The following is a 21,394-nucleotide window of genomic DNA, read 5'->3' as shown; positions in this document are numbered from 1 at the left end:
AGGTAGGTACTCTCTTCATTTCATGGATGCAAAAGTGGAGGCACAGAGTGGTCAAGGGGCTGGCCCATGGTCTCAGCTATGAGTGGCAGAGCTGGGCTTTAAAGTCAGGCAGCCAGCTTCTAACCAGACGCTAAGCTTCATCCCCTTGAGGGCCAGGACTAGCATCAGGACTGGCCTTGGATGGGCCACTTCCTGCCCTTTACCCTCTGCCATAGCAGCTGGCACTGCTAACCCTGTGTCTCCCACTTGCCTACGAACAGTTGGGCCGGCAGGGGGCCGTCCCTCCGTCAACTCAGCCTGCTCAAGGCCAGCCTGCAGGTCCGGCCATTAGAGGACAGGAAAACAGGTAGACAAACAGCCTCCTGGCCCTGCCACCTGCCCCCAGGGCCACCCAGATGGGCTGCCTGGGCCTATGCGTCAACACCTGCCCCTCCCCTATCCTGCTGGCATTCCAGTCTGCGGGGCACTCATTTAGAGTCTGTTGCTTAGCAGGTGTGTGACCGAGGCATCTGCACAGCCTCCCTGAGCCTTGGTGTCCCCTGTGGAGATCTCACAGGGCTGCGGTGCAGGTCACGTGGGGCATGCACTGAGTCCCCTTGAGAGCCCACTGGGGCCTCCCCAGGTGGGCCCTGGATATCCAGAGGGTGGGTTGTGTGACAGCATCTGAGGATCATATCCAGCCCTGCCATCCTCGTGGATTGAACAAGCTCGCTTTCTGGGTCTCAGTGGCCCCATCTGTGAAATGGGCAGCACTAATGCTGCGCTGTCTCCCTTCTGGGGCAGTGAGGAGGATCAGAAAGCCTGAGAGTGAGAGAAGCTTGGTGAACTGTGCGGTAGTGTGCACAGGCGAGAAGGTCCCTGTTTTTACCGTGCCCGGCAGACAGAAGTAGCCTCTTAGTGGAGAGGTCTCCCCCTCAGGAGGGCCCCGGCCAGCTGGCTCAGAGGCTGAATCGGCAGAGCCTCTGTCCTCGGTTCATGCAGGCGTGGGGGCTTGGTGAGGCAGCCCTGACCTTGGCCTCTGGGTCCAGGGAGATGCATTCCCATGGAGCAGACAGCAGGGAACCGGGGCAGCAGGAAGGGCGAGAACAGATGGTGGGGGATGTTCCTGGGTTCAGGCCTGTTCTCCCGACCCCCTCCCTCCCTGACAACTGGAGCACCTTGAGGACAGGGACTGGCTGTCTTGCCTGGGTGTAGCATCAGCAAAGGAAGTGTTTGTTGAGTGAGTAAGTGAGGGAGCTTCGCAGGTTTCCCGGGCAAGGGGTCCTGAGCAAATCCAGGGGAGTCAGGAAAGCCCAGGGGACACAGCGAAGGCTCGAGCTTGGACCTGGAGGGCGGGAGCTGTCACAGCCCCATCTCTGGACCTCCCCAGGAGGGGTTTGGATGTGGTGGGGCAGTGACCCTGCTCCCTGGTGTCTGCCACCTCCTGCGCTCTCTCCTGTGCTTTCCTGACACCTGGGTCCCGAGGGCACTGGGACAAGGGTCCTGGGGGCAGGGGAGAGAGTCCAGCTGTGTGCCCCGTGGCCTCAGCAGGCTCTGCTTCTGGTCCCCTCCCCTGCCGCAGGTATTTAAGGTCTGAGAGGGGCCAGCTGGGAGCTGTTGAGGCCACCCCTGTGGCACCAGAGCCCTCTCAGGCAGGCAGACCCAGGGCCTCCCCACCACACCTTGTTCATGGATTTTGTTGCTGGAGCCATCGGAGGTAACAGACGGGATGGTGGGCTGTGCAGACACTGCTGCTCCTGGGGTAGCAGGAGGAGCTGAGGCCCAGGAAGGTGCTGGGCAGCAGGGGGAGCTTTGAGGAGACCCCCAGCTCCCAGGATCTGCCAGGACCTGGTGTGGGCCATGGGTGCCAGGAGCAGAGAGCAGGTTCCTGGGAGACTAAGGCTGGATGAGGGGTGCTGCAGGGCCTGGGGGGCTGCAATGGCCTGGGAGGCTCAGACAGGAGGCTGAGGGCAGGCTGGGGATGGGGCTGTGGTCCAGGCATGGAGGTCGCTCGGGAGGCAGTTAGGGAAGCTGGGAGTTCTTGGTGTGGAGAGGGGTGACTGAGTCACTGGAAGGGAAGGAAGGCCCCAGGAGAGGATCGAGAGGGCGGGGAGATGGGTAGGGGAGATGGGGCCGGGTCCTGCAGCAGGTACTGGAAGGGACGGGCAGAGGACGGTAAGGGACCTGGCGAGCTGGCTCCACCTGCCCCGCTGGCTGTGCGCGCCTGGCTGGGCCTCCGGAACCTGCTTCTCAGGCCAGACTGCTGGGGAAACCGTTGTCCCTCCCGGGGAAGGGCTCCTGGTGAAAGACTGATTCAAGGAGATAACCAGGCCCTGGGACACGGGCTCAGCTCCATCCCGTGGGTTGTGGGGACTGTTTTGAGTGGGCACCCCGGCCTTGCTGGTCTTGTGAAACAGCAGTGGGTGGCGTCAGTACTTCTGGGAACAGCATGGGGGTTGGGAGAGCAGCCAAGCTCTGGGCCTGGGAGAAGGCAGGGTACCTGCCCCATTAACAGGCTTTCTTTTTCTTTTTTTTCCTTGAGATGGAGTCTTGTTCTGTCGCCTAGGCTGTAATGCAGTGGCGTGATCTTGGCTCACTGCAACCTCTGCCTCCTGGTTTCAAGTGATTCTCCTGCCTCAGCCTCCCGAGTAGCTGGGACTACAGACATGCACCACCATGTCTGGCTAATTTTTGGGTTTTTAGTAGAGGCCGGGTTTTACCGTGTTGGTCAGGCTGATCTCAAACTCCTGACCTCAAGTGATCTGCCCACCTCAGCATCCCAAAGTGTTGGGATTACAGGTGTGAGCCACTGCGCCCGGCTTCCATTAGCAGGCTTTCTGAGCCCCAGCTGGGTGCCAGCCTGGGCCAGCTGCTCCTTTCCTCAGGGAAGTTACTGGACTTGCCTGAGGTCACACAGCTGGAAAGGGCTCCTGAGTCTGGCATCTTTCCTCCGAAGCCATGGGGAGGCCTAGGTAAAGGGCTCTCACTCTGTGCCTGGCCCTGGGTCATGGGGTGTCAGCCCTGGGCCACGTCCTTGGAGAACTCCAGTTCTGGAGGTGGCGGTGGCATACAACAGCAGCAAGGCCATATGACAAGGCCTCTGTTCAACATGTTCCAGGCGCAGAGGCAGCCCAGAGTACAGAGGTCAGAGAGGGCTCCAGAGAGGAAGTGGTGTTGTGGCAGGGCTTTGATGGATGAGTAGGAGTTTGGTGAGGTGTGTGAGGTGTACGGGAGCATTAAGAAGGGTCATTCTCTCCAAGCCACTTGGTCTTTTGCCTTACTTCATTTATTCGCTTCATTCTTTCATCCTGCATATTTACTAAGTCCTGGGCCACAGTAAATAGGGTACAGTCCCCGTGTGCCTATTGTCTTCCATTGGCCTTTACCACTGACCCTCAGGGGAGAGAATGGTCCCCCCAGGGACCAGCCTGTTTCCTCTCTGACTTCCCTGTGTCAGTGCTGGGGCTTGGATGTTGAGGCCTGGCACCTGAAGCCTCTGTGCAAGGTGTGGACTCCTGGCCCTTTCTCTTCCACACACACTTGTGATTCCTGGCGGTCCTGGCTCTTCACAAACCCTGGTGTGGGCTTGGGCTTCCCTCCTCCTGGCCTTTGCCCAGGCTGTGCCTCCCACTCCTTCCACCCATGCAGCCAAAACACAGTTACTGCCTAGCTCACAGGCAAACCCTCCACGGACTGACGGCTCGAGGGCAAGGTCTGCCTGGTTCAGAGACAGGGCCCAGCCAGGGTTGGATCAGACATTCTCTCAGAACATGATGCCCGTGGGGAGGCCGGGGCATGTCTTTGGCCCAAGGCAGCGAAGATGAGGCAATCCCAGGCCAGGACTCAGGGAAGGCGAACTCGCTTGCAAAGGGCAGAAGTCACTCGGAGGTTCAGTTTCCTCATCTATAAAACGAGGGTGCCCTCAGGGGATGAGGCCTGGTGCAGACCAGGAGGGCCAAATATGGGTCTGCCCTTGGGGGAGCCCAGTTGCTGTGCACCTGCTTCTTCTTCCCTGCAATGGGGTTGAACTGCTCGCTGGCCCCACTCTCCTCACCGTGGGCCTCTGCTTTCCTTCCAGGCATCTGCGGTGTCGCTGTGGGCTACCCCCTGGACACGGTGAAGGTGTGGCAGCAACCAGCCCCCCAAGCATCCCAAGGCCCCTGCACCCATCCATGGCCAGAAGACTTTCCAGAATGCTAAACAGACCCACCCCTTTCCTGCTCAAATGCCTTCAATGGCTCCCCATAGCCCCTGGGACTATGTCAGTCCCACTTTCTCGCCTCTGCACCCCAGGTTTCTCATCTAACACAAGGCTCCCTGTCCCTGCTGTGCCCACAGTCCAGCATGGCTGGGACAATCAAGAAGGTGACTCTGCCCCTTCCCCAAGGCCTGCTGGCCTTGCCCTAGGCCTGGAGCTACTCCTTCCTGAAGCTCACTTCTCCCGCAGGTCAGGATCCAGACGGAGCCAAAGTACACAGGCATCTGGCACTGCGTCCGGGATACGTATCACCGAGAGCACGTAGGTCTGGGGCCAGGGTGTGGGCAGGGAGACGGGGAGGGGATGCTGGGCCTGCCTCCACTGCCCAGCAGGTGCTGCTGGGCTCCCCACTGGGTCTCAGCTCTCTCACCTTCCACATGGGAATGGTTCTGCCAATCTCATGGGTTCCTCTGAGGACTGGAGCCAGGTCATCTGGCAGCTAGAGGGGCCTCAGAAGGAGGTGCCCACCTCCAGCAGAGGGTCTAGAGGTAGCGTTCAGGCCTTTGAAGGTCAGAGGAGGGACCCGTGCACTGCATTTCTGTCTCCTTCAGGCCAGGTACCCCTTGAAGGCAGTGTTGGGTGGAGTCTTCAGGGTCTAGCTCAGAGACCTGTCCAGAGGCAGGACTTGGTGACATTCTCCAAAGTGAACTTGGGGCTTGGTGCAGGCCAGGAGCTAGCTTGTGAAAGCAGTAGAGGCATAACATGCTGTTAATAGTTCATTATCAGGCCAGGTGCGGTGGCTCACGCCTGTAATCCCAGCACTTTGGGAGGCCGAGGCAGGCGGATCACCTGTGGTCAGGAGTTCGAGACCAGCCTTGCCACCCTGTCTCTACTGAAAATACAAAAATTAGCTGGAGGTGGTGAGCAGGCAGCTGCTCAGGAGGCTGAGGCAGGAGAATCGCTTGAACCTGGGAGGTGGAGGTTGCGGTGAGCTGAGATCTTGCCACAGCACTCCAGCCTGGGCAACAGAGTGAGACTCTGTCTCAAAAAAAAAAAAAAAAAAAGTTCATCATCATGAAGCAGCTGCGCTGGGTTTGGCCTGGTCCTGACTCTTCAGGTTCCCCCCTCCGCGACCTCCATCTTCCAGCAGAGGAAACGGAGGCCCTGAGGCCGTGAACGACCTTTCTGAGGTCCAACAGCAGAGCGCAGAGCAGGGCTGGGTGTGGGCTCCCTCGCTTGGCTCCTCCTCCTGGCGGGGCCCTGGCCTGACCTAGACCCCGTCTGCTAGGTGTGGGGCTTCTATCGCGGCCTCTCGCTTCCCGTGTGCACGGTGTCCCTGGTATCCTCTGTGTCTTTCGGCACCTACCGCCACTGCCTGGCGCACATCTGCCAGCTCCGGTACGGCAGCCCTGACGCCAAGCCCGCCAAGGCTGACATCGCACTCTCGGGATACGCCTCCGGCCTCGTCCGCGTGAGTAGGGGCAGCCAGGGTGGGGAAGGCCCAAGAGAGACTGCGGAATCTGCGAGGTTCTCCACGCTGGCAGGTGGGGAAACTGAGGCTTGATGAGGGCAGACACTGGAGGCCATCATGGAGCCAGGGGCTGTGGGAGAGGAACTGGCATCCCGCCCAGGCTGGGCCCAGAACCCCTGAGCAGTACACAGACGAGGGGCGCACTGCTGTCCTGCCCAGCACGGCCCCCTGGAGAAGGGGGCTATGACCAAAGGGACCCTCCCCATCACGGTCAGAAGGTCACCTAGAAGCCACCATGGGGAGCTGAATAGGCAGGCCCCGGGCACTCACGGCTCCGGGCACAGAGATGTCTGAACACAGTCAGCTGTTGCCGGACGCGGGCATTTCTCCGTCCTCAACTGTGCGTGGAGCACCTGCAGTGCCCGCCTGCCCTCAGGGAGCCCTCGCTCCCGCAGTGGGGACAGACTTCTGCACACGGTGACAGCACAGAGCCAGCTGAAGCAGCCCAGTGGCTGAAGGCCTGGCCCAGGGGTCCAGATCACCAGGCCCAGCTCTCCGCTCTGACTCTCATGAGCTGAGCAACCTTGGGCAAGCAAGGGAGACTCTTGGCGCTTCTGTCTCTCCGCCTGTAAGAGGCATGATGAGAATTTAGTGAGATCATGAGGGTAAAGCCCCCAGCACACATATGTGGAGTCCAACATGAATGAGTACCCACGAAGTGGCAGCCAGTATTTCTAGTGATTTTTCTTTTTTTTTTTTGAGACAGAGTCTTACTCGGTTGCTCAGGCCAGAGTTTAGTGGCACCATCTCGGCTCACTGCAACCTCCGCCTCCCGGGTTCAAGCAATTCTCCTGCCTCAGCCTCCCGAGTAGCTGGGACTACAGGCGCCCGCCACCACGCTCAGCTAATTTTTGTATTTTTAGTAGAGATGGGGTTTCACCCATATTGGCCAGGCTGGTTTCAAACTCCTGATCTCGTGATCTGCCTGCCTTGACCTCCCAAAGTACTGGGAGTACAGGCTTGAGCCACTGCGCCTGGCCATGATATTATTTTATTGCTGATACATTATTAAATACGTTCTTGAACCTGGGTCACCGACATTTTCTTACCACCTCCCAGGAGAAGCCTGGCAGGCTGGCGCCTGGGAGAGATGTGGCTGCCGAGGAAGCATGAGCTTTGGCCTTGGGTGGGCAGAGCAGGCTTTGGACCCCGTGGCCCCCCAGCTCTGGGCCAGCCTGCAGGGTCTCGGGGCCCAACCTCCTGAGGTCACCGTGGGCAACATGAGGCCGTGGGAGGCCAGGTCCAGGCTGTGGGCAGAGCCACAGGTGGCTGACCCCTGCCTCCTCCTCTGCTCCAGGTGTTCCTGACGTCGCCCACTGAGGTGGCCAAAGTCCGCCTGCAGACACAGACACAGGCACAGAAGCAGCAGCGGCGGCTCTCGGCCTCGGGGCCCTCGGCTGTGCCCCCCGTGTGTCCTGCGCCCCCAGCCTGCCCAGAGCCCAAGTACCGCGGGCCGCTTCACTGCCTGGCCACAGTAGCCCGCGAGGAGGGGCTGCGCGGCCTCTACAAGGGCAGCTCGGCCCTGCTGTTACGGGACGGCCACTCCTTTGCCACCTACTTCCTTTCCTACGCCATCCTCTGTGAGCGGCTCAGCCCCGCTGGCCACAGCCAGCCAGGTGAGCAGGGGCTGGAACCTGGCAGGGCGGGGAGCCTGGCAGGATGAGGAGGCCAAGGTGAGGTCTTGCTGCCCGCCAGTACCCGAGTGGGGGCTTGAACTCGGCTTCCTGCCTCCCAGGGTGGGCTCCTCAGTTCCCCCAACACCAAGAGTCAGGACAGACTTGCTGTGTCAGAGTCAGTGTGTGGCTGTGGACAAGTCCCTTCCCCTCTCCCAAGCCACTTGCAAATGAGGATGGGCCGGAAGAGTGAGTCCAGGGCACACTGCCCTGGGCGCCCCGATCAGGCTCCCAGTCAAGGCACTGTGGTCTCTCTGCAGATGTTCTGGGCGTGCTGGTGGCCGGGGGCTGTGCGGGAGTCCTGGCCTGGGCTGTGGCCACCCCCATGGACGTGATCAAGTCGAGACTGCAGGCAGACGGGCAGGGCCAGAGGCGCTACCAGGGCCTCCTGCACTGTATGGTGACCAGCGTGCGGGAGGAGGGACCCCGGGTCCTTTTCAAGGGGCTGGTGCTCAACTGCTGCCGCGCCTTCCCTGTCAATATGGTGGTCTTCGTTGCCTATGAGGCGGTGCTGAGGCTCACCCAGGGTCTGCTCACATAGCTGGTCCCCACGCCCAGCGGCCCACCCGCCGGCAGCTGCTGGAGGTTGTAGTGGCTGGAGGAGGCAAGGGGTAGTGTGGCTGGGGTTGGGACCCCACAGGGCCGTTGCCCAGGGAAACGAGGAGCCTCCCTGCAGTGAGTCGGCAGAGGCCTGAGCTTGCCCTGCCCAGCTACCGACCTCAGGTCGAGGGGCCCGCCGGCCATCAGCCAGGGCTGTCCTGGGGTGGCAGGAGCCAGGGAGGAGGGGGCCTCTTTGATGAGGGCGTGTGTCACATGGAGTCAGTTGTTCATCCCAGCTTCCCCGTGGCCCCCCGCCTCCCATGTCTTTGGAGCAAACTTCTGGGGAGTCAGGTGTGTGCTCAGCCAACCTCTGTCCCATTCCCAGACCGGCCCACCATGACTGACGGCTCCCGGCCCGGCTTGTTTCCCACATCAGGCTGCTCCCAGGGGTGCTGCCGGGACTGCTATGCCCACCTGGCAGGGGCCGGGGTGGCCGTCCTCACCCGGTTAGGGAATTTGGGGTGAGGTTCCTCAGGAGCCCACACTCTGCCTGTGGACGCTGCAAAGACCCCAAAGACGCTGCGAAGACCCCAAAGACACTGCGAAGACCCCAAAGACTCTGTTGGGAACTGTTGTCAATAAAATATTTCCGAGGATGTTCAGGGCTGTGGCTCCGTGGCCATGGGCTGACCGTTCCCTGCCCCCAGCAGGTTTGCACCCTGTGAGGCCTGCCCACCCATCCTGGGAGGTGCAGGGCCCTGGTCCTGTCCTGCTCCCTTCCTGCTGGACGAGCCCCCTCCAAACCCAAGCTGCCAGTGCTCCCACTGTGCAGATGGGCACACTGAAACACCGCCTGGCACTCTGGCGAGCTCCACCCTCTCAGCCTTCTGGGTTGTGGGGCCTGGTCTATGGTGCTGAGTCCTGCTGCAGGGGGCTGTTTAGCAGGGTACTTGCTCTCCTCACCACCTCATCCCAAACCCACCCACTTTCTGAGTGAAAGCTGGTTCCAGCCAGGCCCTCCCACCCACCCTGTGAGCCAACCCTCCAGAGGGGGGTGCCTGTGGGAGGGTGCTGGGCACCTTGCATAGCTCACCACAGCCACCGGATGCCAGGCGAGCAGACAGCTCCAAGAGGGAGGGGGCCTTGCCTGCAGTCACGCATCAGGAGGGGTGGGTGGACTGGAGCCCGCGCTTCTGAGGCTCCAGCACCCTCCTCCTGGCATCATGTGGCTTCCACTGATGGGGGCTATCAGGGGCTAGGGCTGGCAGGTCCAGTGTGAAGCCATCGGGTCTCCACCACAGCAGCCCTCTGGCAGGGCTGGAGGCCACCTGCACTGACTATAGTCACTCATGGACACCGACCTTGACTGTGTCTGTGCACTGAACGCTGTCCTCTGTTCTGCTGAACAGAACTCTTCTGCTCCCAGAATAAGCGGTGGATCCCCCTTCCTGGGTCTGCTCCTGTTATGCCAGTCCCCGTATGTGTGGTGCTGTGGACACCTGATCTGATGCCCTGTGCCAGGAACACCCTCCCTCTGCTCTGCCTGGCTGGCTCCACACCCCAGGCGCCACCTCCTCCAGGAAGCTCTCCCTGCCTGACCACTGGGCTGCTCCTGTGGGGGCCTAGTTGGGTGTGTGGTCACTCGTCTGCCTCTCCCCAGCCACAGGAGCCTGCGAGCTGCGCAAGGACTCCATGTAGCTCCAGGGTTGCTGTACAGTAGCGGGTGTGGGATGAGTGAGTGAGTGAGTGAATAAGTCGTGAGTAGATTCCAGGAAGTGCGTCCAGCTTAGGAGTTGCAGAGGCTGAGATGCTGTGTCCAAATGCTGGGAAAGGACAGGTGCTAACCGGTTTCCATCGTTCATCAAACACTGACCCTGGGACCACTTTTGTTGAGGAGACCCCACCTGTTCGGCCTTGGCAGGAGGGTTCCTGGCAGCACTCCCGGCCCAGCTCTGGCAGTGGCTGCACTCTGGGAGGTGGGGGCCTTTGGCTCTCCCTGAGCCTGTGTCACTGAGCAGCTGGCTCTGCCTGTCACTGGGGAGGGGGTTTGCAGGAAGGGCCTCTGTCCTCACTGTCTTTACCACCTCTATGGTAATGACCAGAGAGTCCTGGGCCTCAAGGCCCAGCCAGAGTGACCCTGGGGAGGGCACAGCTGCTGGTGCTGCAGGCGGGCACTGGGGGCCAGAGGCAGGCCTGTTGCTTGCCGAGTGCTGTCCTGGAGCAGCGAGCTGTTCCACTGCCACCCATGTGCTCAGCCACCCTCCTTCCTGGCCCTGCTTCCCCACCCAGTGCTGTTTTGTGTGCTTCTCAGGCCCCATCTCCTTTCAGGCAGTCTCAGCTGGTCTCTCCTCCAGGCTGGGGGCCACGGGGCAGAGGCTGAGCTGGGCCGGCCCCACATCTGTCTGCCAGGTGGACATCACCAGCTGGAGTAGGAGTGCTCTTCTGGCAGAGCCTACGGCACCACGGTGGTGCTGGCACCCAGCCTCATGCCTCATCCCCAAACACCCATGGGGCCACTGCAACCTGTCCATCCTAATGCAGACATGCCCGTGTCTTTCAGGGAACATTCCTCTCAGAAACCACTGGTTTTTAGCAAAATGGGGGAGGTTTGGGAGACATGCAGCTCCCCTGTGTCCTGACCAGCAGTGGCCTTGGACAAGTCACCTGAGTATTGGACCCAGGGCACCCCTCCTAAGACCCTAAACAAGAGGCATCAGTGCTTTTTACAGGGGAGGAGATGGAGGTCCTGGGAGGTTAAGTGACCTGGCCAGAGTCACACAGCCGGTGAGGGGAGAAGCTGGTTGGTGTTGGCTCACTCCTCCCTGGGGCCAGGGTCTCACCAGGGCCCTGCCAATAGATGCTCTGGCTGGGTGGACAATGACAGCAGCGGCTGTTACTGACGTCACTTGTCACCCCTCACTGCACTTGCATCACAGGTGCAGTAGAGCTACAAGGAGTCATATTAGTTGCCCAGGGCAACAGGCTAGTGAGCTACATGGCCTCTGTGGGTGGCTCATCCCCACTGGCCATAGCCAGCCAGGTGAGCAGGGGAGGGCAGGGGTGGGGCCCAGCTCAGCAGGAGTTGAGACAGGGAGAGGAGGCCTAGGTGAGGTCATGGTACACATGGGTACCTGAGTGGGACTCGAGCCCAGGCCTCCAGCCTCCCAAGAGTCAGGACAGACTTGCTATGCCAGAGTCACCCTATGGTCTTGGACAAGTCATGTTCTCCTCTCCTAAGCCTCAGCTTCCCCACCTGCAAAATGAGGATGAGCCGGTAGAATGAGCCCAGGGCTCCCTTGCAGCTCGGCGCCTGCCCTGGGCCTCATGTGAACGGGGCCCGGCCTGGCTCCCAATCACTACACAGCACCACCAAGTACCCCACGGCCAGCCCCTCCTCTGAAAAGCGAGGACAACCTCTGCTTGCGTTCTCCATCAGCTGCTGGAAATGAGAATGTGGTGTGAGAGGGAGCCCGCACCGGGATGCTGCTACGGGCTCTCCCAGCACAAGCCCATTCCTGGGAGCTGTGACACAACACCACGGGGTTCCCGGGACTGTGCACTTTCATCCCCAAATTTTGACTCCAGCAGACTCAAGGTCATACACAGAAGGGTGAGGGGAGGGGTCTCTGCTCCCTCCTCAGACCTCCCAGACAGAGCACAATGACAAGAGCGGGAGCCAAGGAAGTTTATTTACTCTACTGGGTGACAGGAGGGCAGAGTGCTCCAGAGGAGACCCAGATACATCAACCAAGGGCTTCCCTGAGATTTGGCTTTGCTCTTCCAGACCTGCTCATGGTGCGTGATGAAATGAGGCCTGCCTAGACACCCGTGAGGGCCTCGAGGGCTGCTGCCTCGACTTTCTCCCTAGCTAAGTCCACCCGTCCAGGGACACAGCCAGGGCACTGCTCTGTGCTGACTTCCACTGCAGCGAAGGGTCAAAACGAAGCATCTGCAAAGGCCAGGACTCCTTGGCGTCGGACACAGTCAGGGGAAAAGCCACCCTGATTCTGCAGGACAGAGGGTCTAGGGTCATTTGGCGGGAGAAAACTGGTATGCCAAGGGAAGCGAGCTGATTTCTGGAGTGGAATACATGCATGGTCTGGAGTTCAGTAAACTGGATAGTTTCACCCCCAAGTCTCAATTAATCAAAATTGCCCAACTCTGTTCAATCTTCATTGTTAAAAGCGGCTTTAAAGCTGGGTGATTTCTTAGTCAAATGTATAGCAAAGCTTTTACTTACCAATTTCTTTTGGGAGGGGGTGTGGGCTGAAATACATCTTGTGCTCAATAAACCTCCCCACATCGATGTTTCAAAGCACTTTCTAGGTTACAATAATGACATTTCAATTCCATATATGCATACATAGAATATATATTTTTAAACAGAGTGGGTCTTAAGAGTATTCTTGGAACCCTCGGAGTCCTCCACGGACCAGAACAGGGTGGCCCATGGACTTCCAGACAAAGGCTCCACTCTTTGGGGCTGCTCTGGGGAGAGACTCACAGCTGGACTTCTCTATCTGACCATGCAATGTCAGCCAGCACCAATCACCCACAATGCTTTGCCCATAAGAGACAGAAATAATGGAACTCACAGGAAGACACAGTATTGATAACATACACAGGCATACAGAGACCAGGCCCAGTAAGAATCATGAGACAGAAGCCTAAGGGTGGTGGTGTTTGACTGGGCTGGGATTATTGATACATCACTTCTTTTATAAGCATATGTAAAACAAGTGCTACTGAAAGTCGAAGGACAGCTCCCGGGGAGTCATGAACTCTTTTGCTATCTCGTCCGTGACCTCCTTGCGCCGGGCCTGGTGTTCTGCGATCAAGGGCTGGAGAACCTCTATGAGTACCTTCTTGAGCTCACCGGTGAGCATGGCTCCGCTGGTGTAATCCTGCCCAGAGGGAGACAGCCACGTGAGAGATGGCTCCACATGTCCTGAGCGGCTCCTTCCTGCCTTGGGCACCAGCTCAGCCCACACCACCCAAGAAGAGGCTGGCACATGGGTGGCACTCAGAGGTGAGATGTGTTGTTACCACAACAATAACCTACACCTTCAGCTACAGTTTTCCTAAAACGGCTGGAAACCTGGCTCTGACAGTAGCCATGACTTGGTCTCTCACAGTGAAAGGGCCAATGGGGAGGGCAGTCCCCAACCCTACCGGCGCTAGAGGCCGTTCCCCCAGGCACGAAACAGCAATTCCTGGCAGCCTTACGGCTTCTGTAAAATCTTGCTAATTTTTTTTTCGAGATGGAGTCTCGCTCTGTTGCCAGGTCAGAGTGCAGTGGCGTGATCTCGGCTCACTGGAACCTCCGCCTCCCAGGTTCAAGTGATTCTCCTGCCTCAGCCTCCTGAGTTGCTGGGATTACAGGTGCCCGCCACCATGCCTGGCTAATTTTTGTATTTTTAGTAGAGATGGGGGTTTTACCATATTGGCCAGGCTGGTCTCAATCTCCTGACCTTGTGATCTACCTGCCTCGGCCTCCCAAAGTGCTAGGATTACAGGCGTGAGCCACTGCACCTGGCCAAATTTTGCTGATTTTTTCTCTTTTTCTGATTGTAATGCAGGCTCATTAAGGACACTTAATAAAGTACCCAAACCACAAAGCCGCAGCAAAGTAAAGAAAAATCACCTACAAATTGCCCACCTAAACAGTGCCCAGAGGTGGGGTCTGCCACTAACATTTGGTGAATTTTTTTACATTTCTTTTCATGTGCATTTCATTTAAACATAGTTAGCTCCTCCCTGAGTTTTCATTTGGTATCCTTTTTTCACTATCATAGGCATATTTTCCTGTGTCACTAAAACTTTTTTTTTTTAAAGAAATGAGGGTCTTGGCTGGATGCAGTGGCTCACGCCTGTAATCCCACCCAGCACTTTGGGAGGCCGAGGCGGGTGGATCACAAGGTCAGGAGATCGAGACCATCCTGGCTAACATGGTGAAACCCCGTCTCTACTAAAAATACAATTTAGCCGGGTATGGTGTCGGGAGCCTGTAGTCCCAGCTACTCGGGAGGCTGAGGCAGGAGAGTGGCACGAACCCGGGAGGCGGAGCTTGCAGTGAGCCGAGATCGCGCCACTGCACTCCAGCCTGGGCGACAGAGCGAGACTCCGTCTCAAAAAAAAAAAAAAAAAGAGGGTCTTACTATGTTAAACAGCCCAGGCTGGATTTGAACTCCTGGTCTTAAGGGAGCCTCCTGTCTCAGCTTCCCAAGTAGCAGGGACTACAGATGTGTGCCACCTTGCTCTGCATACGAACACTCTTAAAAGAGTTCATGCCTGCATAATAATCCACCCTGTAACAATTCTAATTTATTTAACATTTCCTCTGTTGTATCAAGCCTGTGTTGAACTGTTTGCTATTATCATTTTTAACATCTTTGTGTGGAAAGCTTTCTCTTATTTAGGATTATTTCCTTGGAAAAAAATCTAAGAATGAGAAAACCTGAGGAGAAGCTCTGAACATTTTTGGGCTCTTTGTACCCATTACCAAACTGCTTACGAGGCTGTGCCGATAAACACTCTGCTCACGTGCCTTGAAGCGTCTCCTTCACAATCACTGAAAACAGTCAATGGCAACACAAAAGCCCCTACTGATTCTGTACTGAACTGTCTTAGCTTTGATCACGTTCACTTATATTTCTCTGATGACTAATAAAGCAAGACTGTTTTGTGTGACTCCCAAATGAATAGTAATTTGTATCTGCTCTTTCGTGATTTGTTCATGAGGCTTCTGAGCCCAGGTCTAAAAACCACGAGGGCGACTCTACTCAGTTTTCACCTTGTTTCAGTTGAGCACTTCCGACCAACCCTTCATGCCTGGCTGTCGGAGCCTTCCAGGCCCCATGGGCAGGCGTGGCTGGCTGGAGGCAGCTGTGGGCCCTTGGGGCTCCCTGCTCACCTTCCTGATCTGCTCGAGCTTGTCGTCGTCCTCGAGGAAGAAGGTCAGGTACATGAAAGACACGTCCACATCACAGTTGCCCCCAAACTGCCTGTGCTCCTCGATGGTGTCTCTCCCTCCAGAAAACGCATGCTTATTGACCTGCACCAGAAGAGGACACAAGCACGCTCGTCAGTCCTGCCCATCCTGTGCCTGGACGCCGGCTAGAAGCCCAAGTGCGGAAGTCAAAGGTGTGAGTGCTGTCAGATTCTGGACCAGAGAAAGGTCAAGGCGCACAGCTGGTGGGGGACCCACTGCTGTTCTTCCTGTGAGGCTTGGGTGTGAGCTGCCGTGGGGCTCACTGCAGGAGAGGTGGGGGCAGATGAGCTTTGAACTCCCTCATCCTCAGAGACACAGGAGAATAGAGTTGGGAAAGCAAAGGCACTGATTGAACTGAAACCTGGGGGAGACAAGTGCCTCAGGTGACAAACTTCAGAGAAAGGATGGGTAAGGCTGGACACAGTGGCTTGTGTCAGTAATCTCAGCATTTTGGGAGGTTGACGGGGGAGGATCAATTGAGGCCAGGAGGTCAACACCAGTCTGGGTAACTTAGTGAGCCCCACTCTGTGGAAAAAAAAAAAAAAAAAAAGGAATAGCTGGTGTGCTGACGTGCGCTTGTAGCCCTAGCTACTCGGGAGGCTGAGGTGGAAGGATCGCTCAAACTCAGGAGTTTGAGGTTATAGTGGACTGTGATTGCACCACTGCACTCTAGCCTAGACGACAGAGCAAGACCTTGTTTCTAAAATAATAAAAACTAAAAAAATAAATAAATAAAAAAGGATGAGTAAGTCATCCTCAGAGTAAGGGAGATGGCAGGAAGGGCAGCCTCTCTTAGGGATAGGTACTGCAGTGTTAACGGGGACAGGGAAGCAGCGGCCAGCCTCCCACAGAAAGCAGAACAAGAAGGCACAGGCAGGGTAAGGCAGTAAGGGAAGGCAAACCCACGGGAACTGCGCGGGTAGAGGGGCCTGCAGGCAGGTCTCCACTTACAAACAGGCAACACTGTCAGAGCTGAAAAACTCAGAAACGCAATGCCTTTTAGGAATTGTTGAAGATAATCACGGAGTAATTAGGGCTACTAAAAGCCAGAAAAAATAGGCAAAACTCCTTCAACATTCTTTCAGTGAGCATCTGAGAAACCTCCAATGCACAAATGTCACCCTAATTTTTTTGTTTTAGATAGGATCTCTAGACTATTGCCCAGGCTGGAGTGCAGTAGCGCGATCACGGCTCACTGCAGCCTTGACCTCCTGGTCTCAGGTTACCTTCCTGCCTCAGCCTCTTGAGTAGCTAGGGGTACAGGTGTGTGCCACCAGCCCAGCTAATTTTTTGGTATTTTTTGTAGAGGCCGGGTTTTGTCGTCTAGGCCAGTCTGGTCTTGAACTCCTGGGCTCAAGTGATCTGCCTGCCTTGGTATCCCGAAGTGCTGGGATTACTGTGCCACGAGTCACTGTGCTCGGCCCCTTAACTTTTTTTTTTGCCACCATGCCCAGCTCATTTTGTATTTTTAGTAGAGACAGGGTTTCACCATGTTGGCCAGGCTGGTCTCAAACTCCTGACCCCAGGTGATTCACCTGCTTGGCCTCCCAAAGTGCTGGGATTGCAGGAGTGAGCCACTGTGCCCAGCCTTAACATTTTTTTATGGGAAAAAGTGTAGGCAGAGTCAATAAATTCTAAGTTGTTATGTTTAGTAAGTCTCCTCAAAAGAATTCCAGAGTAGCCGGATGTGGTGGCTCACATCTGTAATCCCAGCACTTTGGGAGGCGAGGCAAGCGGATCACCTGAGGTAGGGAGTTTGAGACCAGCCTAACCAACATGAAGAAACCCCGTCTCTACTAAAAATACAAAATTAGCTGGGCGTGGTGGCGCCTGCCTGTCATCCCAGCTACTCGGGAGGCTGAGGCAGGAGAAGAGAATCGCTTGAACACGGGAGGTGGAAGTTGTGGCTAGCCGAGATTGTGCCACTGCACTCCAGCCTGGGCAACAAGAGCAAAACTCCATCACACACACACACACATTCCAGCGCAGATTCCTAACTAGGTAAGTTGGGATCGTGCAAAAGGAGGAGACGAGTGTTGGGGCAAAGGTGCCAGTCTCCATCGTGGCAGGGCACTGCTGAGAGGCTGGGCAGGGAAAGCAGTAGTCACGCGAGAGGCTCAGGCAAGGCCCATGCGAGGGGCTGGCACTGTGCGGCTGGCTGGTGGGTAGGCCTGGGGAGCTGAAAGAAAAAAGCTAACAAATGGGACGTTTACCTTCCCTTTCCTAAAAAAAAAAAAAAAAGAAAAGAAAAGAAAAAAGAAAAAAAAAGTTATAGAACCAAAAACTATGGAAAATACTAATAAGCAGGAGGAAGAAAAAAGCACCTAGTAGTGGTGTCTCCTAGCATTTAAGTGCCTGACGGAGTCACTGCTGTGTGGTGGCCACTGCCCTCCCTGCTGGGCCTTGGAGAAGAAGCTCCAGTGTCAGGAAGAAAGTCTGAGAACACAGGTCCTGGGCTCCAGGGGCAGTTTGAAGAGGGTATTGAAAGGCCAGTTCCCAGCCCTTTATCTGAGAGGAGAACAAGGAAACTGGTGTCTGCTGCACGTTTTTCAAGATGCGCTGGCGTCACCACCACCTGCACACTCCCCCTCCCCAGACGAAGCCCCCTGTTCCATGGTACGCACACAGCAGATGTGCCATCCATGTTGGCTGTTAGGGTTGTGACATGTATTTTATCCCCAACAACCCAATGACCTCTGTAGTGCTTTCGCCATCTTACAGGTGAAGGAAATCAGGCCCAGAGTGTCAGGAACCTGCCATATGTGACAGGGACTGGCAGGACCAGGCTGGCTCCTGGGACACCAGGCTTCCAGGTGGAGCTCGAGAACTGAGTGGCTCAGTTCTGCCTCCTCGATGTGACCGGTCCTCAGTAATGCAGGAAGCAGCCTACCAGGCCTGACTTACAGGAAAACAGATGGAGGGACGACTTGGGGGTGGGTACGGAGCACTGCCGCCAGCAACTAAGATGATGGAAGCGGGTGACCAGTGTGACTCTGTGCGACAGGAAATGATGCTGAGTGGACACGGCCAGCTAGGGTGGTAGTTGGGATGCAGTTAGATCACACAGGCTGACTCTGTGCAGGTGGCAGGTACTCACTCAGCAAAGCCACTTGAATCGTCAGCACTGTGCCACTATTTTATTTTTTTTAGTTTTAGAGATGGGGCCTTGCTGTGCCACCCCAGCTGGGGTGCAGTGGCTATTCACAGGCACAACAGTAGCTCACTGCAGCCTTGAATCCCTGGATTCAAGCCATCCTCCTGAGTAGCTGGGACTACAGGCACATGCCACTACCCTGCCTGAACCTGTTATTTTTAGGAGGAGGCTGGAGCAGACGTGCCCTCTTCTCTAGTGTGGAGATTCTGATTTTGGAGCCGAAGTCAGGCATGGGGATTTAGAGTGAGGGCCTGGCCGGACCCTGTTCTGCCCCACAAGAAGCCTGCAGGCCCAGTGACCGTCTGTAGGCCTCTGTGTTTCCTGACCTCACGCTAACTGCTCACCTCGAGGGCTCTGCTGGTCCCTAAGTGAATGATAAATGTCCCAGATCCATAAACAAGTTTTTCTCTTCTTTTTGTTTTTTGAGCCGGAGTCTCGCTCTGTTGCCCAGGCTGGAGTACAGTGGTGTGATATCGGCTCACTGCAACCTGCGTCTCCCAAGGTCAAGCAATTCTCCTGCCTCAGCCTCCCGAGTAGCTGGGATTACAGGTGCCTGCGAAATTTTTGTATTTTTAGTAGAGATAGCGGTTTCACCATGTTGGCCAGGCTGGTCTCAAACTCCTGACCTCAGGTAATCCCCCTTGCCTCGGCCTCCCAAAGTGCTGAAATTACAGGTGTGAGTCACTGCACCTGGCCATAAACAACTTCTCAGAGGCAAAATCGAACAGCGGACTTTTCCACTGGCACTTCCCTGCCCATTCTGCACCCTGTGCTCTGGAAGTTTTGGCTAGAAGTGAAAGGGAGAGGAAAGCCTCCAATTACACCAGCTTCCAACTGAGTGGGGAGAGTTGGCGGAGGCCGCGTCTTAGGAAGTTTTGATATGAAAGACTTCCCCATTGTCAACCAGAACCTGCCTGGGACTTTCCAGAGGGTCGGGGCAGTGACTCAGAGGGCATGTGACACGCCTCAAATACAGTTCCCAGCATTTCCACTGCAATCTTCAAGCCTGCAAACACATACTTAATTCCAAAGAAAATGTCAACTGCTATGTGTAACAGTGAGGCAATTAAATATACACTGGCAGGTGAGGAACCAGGCAACAGAACTGGGGCCATGCAAAATAAGGAAGCTCAAACTAACTTCTCCTTTTAGTTTCTCTAGTGATTTGTCAAATGTTTGCTGAATGCCTGCTGCGTGCATCCCTCCTGGGGCCAGCAGGACTGTCCTGTGGAGGGACTCTTCTCAATTCTGTGTCTCTCAGTGAGAACACTCTCTGGGAGAAAACCAGCTCCTAACCCCTGCTTGGCTGCTCACGGTCAGGAGAGCAGTGCTGCTGATTCCTGGTGGTGGACGCTTGGTCAAGTGGCTGGGCTTCTCTAAGCCTCATCAACTCATCTTTAAAGGGAATAGCACCACCACCTCCCAGTGAGAATGAAACAGAAGAAAACATAAATAAGGCACCGGGTCCAGCCTCTGGAACACAGCTGATGATCAGAAATATACACAAATCTTTTCCATTGTTTAATAACATCCACAGTAATTGTAACGTTAAGGAAATTGCCATGACTTTGCTTCCAGAACAGTGCTGGTAAGAAAAGCAGAAAAGGAAAAAAAAAAAAAAAATTCAAAGTTTTACCTAAATGAAAGGACACAAAACAAATTCACCTGATTCATGTGGGAAGGACAGGCTGCCTTGAGTACTGCAGAGAGCATAGTTGGCACTCCTGGAGTTCAGCATTGCTACGGTGGCTGAGGCCCAAAGCACTGTGAAGTGGTGTGTGTGTGCATGTGCCCCCCAGGGCATGTTTCTACTCCCACTGATTGCCCTCTGCCCGGGCCACTGCTCACCTTGGTTTTGATCTGCTTTGCCGTGTCAGTGAGGAAGATGGAGGAGTTGGGGTCGCTGGCACTCATTTTGGTCTGGGCGCCCTGCAGCGCAGGGAAGAAGGTGGAGTGCAGCAGGGCTGGTTTAGGATAGCCGATCCTGGGGGCGACGTCCCTCGTCATTCTAAAGTAAGGATCCTGTGGGGGAGAGTAAGGACCCTGATGAGGGCGGTTGGAAAACATGCCAGCTTTCAGCTGTGAGCAGTCCCTCTGAGCATCTTCACAGGAGGCTCTCATGCTTCCAGCTAAAGAAATTCACTCCCTCCTCCCCTTCACATCCTTTCCTTTTTTTATTTTGCTTTCAGTTCTGGGATACATGTACAGAACACACAGGTTTGTTACACAGGTATACATGTGCCATGGTGGTTTGCTGCACCCATCAACCCGTCATCTAGGTTTTAAGCCCCGCGTGCATTAGGTATTTGTCCTAATGCTCTCCCTTCCCTTGCCCCTCAACCCCCAACTTTCTTTCCTTTTTTTTGAGACAGAGTCTTGCTCTGTCGCCCAGGCTGGAGTGCAGTGATGCGCTCTCGCTGCAACCTCTGTCTCTGGGGTTCCAGTGAGGTGAGCAGCTGGGATTACATGTGGCTGCCACCACACCTGGCTAAATTTTATATTTTTAGTAGAGATGAGGTTTTGCCATGTTGGCCAGGCTGGTCTTGAACTCCTGGCCTCAAGTGATCCGCCTGCCTTGGCCTCCCAAAGTGCTGGTATTACAGGCATGAGCCTCCCTGCCCGGCTGCCTGTCATATCTTTCAATACTTCTCCCCTGCTGAAGAGTAAGAGGAACCTGCTGTCAATGCCCCAGACTTAGAGAGCCTCGGTTCTGCCTGCTGACCTGGTCAATGGCACATGGGATAAGGCACTGGATATCTGTCCTGTCTTGGAAGATCTGTGGGAATGAGTTGCTGAAGGAGGGAGCAGCCTGGATGGCAGGAAAACTGATCTTCCCTGAAAGTGAGAAAAAAAATTTTTACACGTGAGATGATTTCCTGTTCTGCTTAGTTAATAAAGGAATGAACAAAAACAGGTTTTCTCCCCATTATAAAATAATCATTAAAGAAAATCTAAAAAATACAGAAAAGTAGAAAAAAGAATAAACTGTATAGTTGCAATGTGTCTCATTTCATCCATTTTGTTTATATATTTTACTCTATGCATTTTCATTGTGACTACACTATATTTGGTCTTTCCTTGGCTTTTTCTTTTTCTTTTCTCTTTTTTTTCTTTTTTTCTTTTTTTTTTTTTGAGACGGAGTTTCGCTCTGTCGCCCGGGCTGGAGTGCAGTGGCCGGATCTCAGCTCACTGCAAGCTCCGCCTCCTGGGTTCACGCCAGTCTCCTGCCTCAGCCTCCCAAGTAGCTGGGACTGCAGGCACCCGCCACCTCGCCCGGCTAGTTTTTTGTATTTTTTAGTAGAGACGGGGTTTCACCGTGTTAGCCAGG

General features: G+C 55.7%; 2 protein-coding genes across 7 annotated transcripts in view; one reads left to right on the top strand and one right to left on the bottom strand.

Annotated features, from left to right (window-relative positions):
- Positions 1 to 1,596: 1,596 nt before the first annotated feature.
- On the top strand, positions 1,597 to 8,582 carry SLC25A47 (solute carrier family 25, member 47). The gene is made up of 6 exons (XM_011951474.1): positions 1,597 to 1,696; positions 4,058 to 4,101; positions 4,427 to 4,498; positions 5,466 to 5,648; positions 7,006 to 7,324; positions 7,642 to 8,582. Exons 1-6 carry the CDS (start codon positions 1,669 to 1,671, stop codon positions 7,920 to 7,922), a joined length of 927 nt encoding a protein of 308 aa, XP_011806864.1. The 5' UTR covers positions 1,597 to 1,668; the 3' UTR covers positions 7,923 to 8,582.
- A 3,008-nt stretch (positions 8,583 to 11,590) lies between these two features.
- WARS (tryptophanyl-tRNA synthetase) overlaps positions 11,591 to 21,394 on the bottom strand; it is a 53,720-nt gene continuing 43,916 nt past the window's right edge. For all 6 annotated transcript variants that reach the window (XM_011951468.1, XM_011951470.1, XM_011951466.1 and 3 more), the window contains 4 exons: positions 20,789 to 20,901; positions 19,915 to 20,088; positions 14,835 to 14,975; positions 11,591 to 12,825 (listed from right to left, as the gene is read on the bottom strand). In XM_011951468.1, coding sequence (XP_011806858.1) covers positions 12,664 to 12,825; positions 14,835 to 14,975; positions 19,915 to 20,088; positions 20,789 to 20,901 — 590 coding nt within the window. In that variant the 3' untranslated portion in view covers positions 11,591 to 12,663. The remainder of the gene's footprint in view (positions 12,826 to 14,834; positions 14,976 to 19,914; positions 20,089 to 20,788; positions 20,902 to 21,394) is intronic.

This window comes from Colobus angolensis, unplaced genomic scaffold (genome assembly GCF_000951035.1).
Source record: "Colobus angolensis palliatus isolate OR3802 unplaced genomic scaffold, Cang.pa_1.0 Scaffold32, whole genome shotgun sequence".
NCBI classification, from domain to species: domain Eukaryota; kingdom Metazoa; phylum Chordata; class Mammalia; order Primates; family Cercopithecidae; genus Colobus; species Colobus angolensis.
The sequence above is the reverse complement of the archived record's forward strand: the minus strand, read 5'-3'. Positions and strand labels throughout refer to the sequence as shown.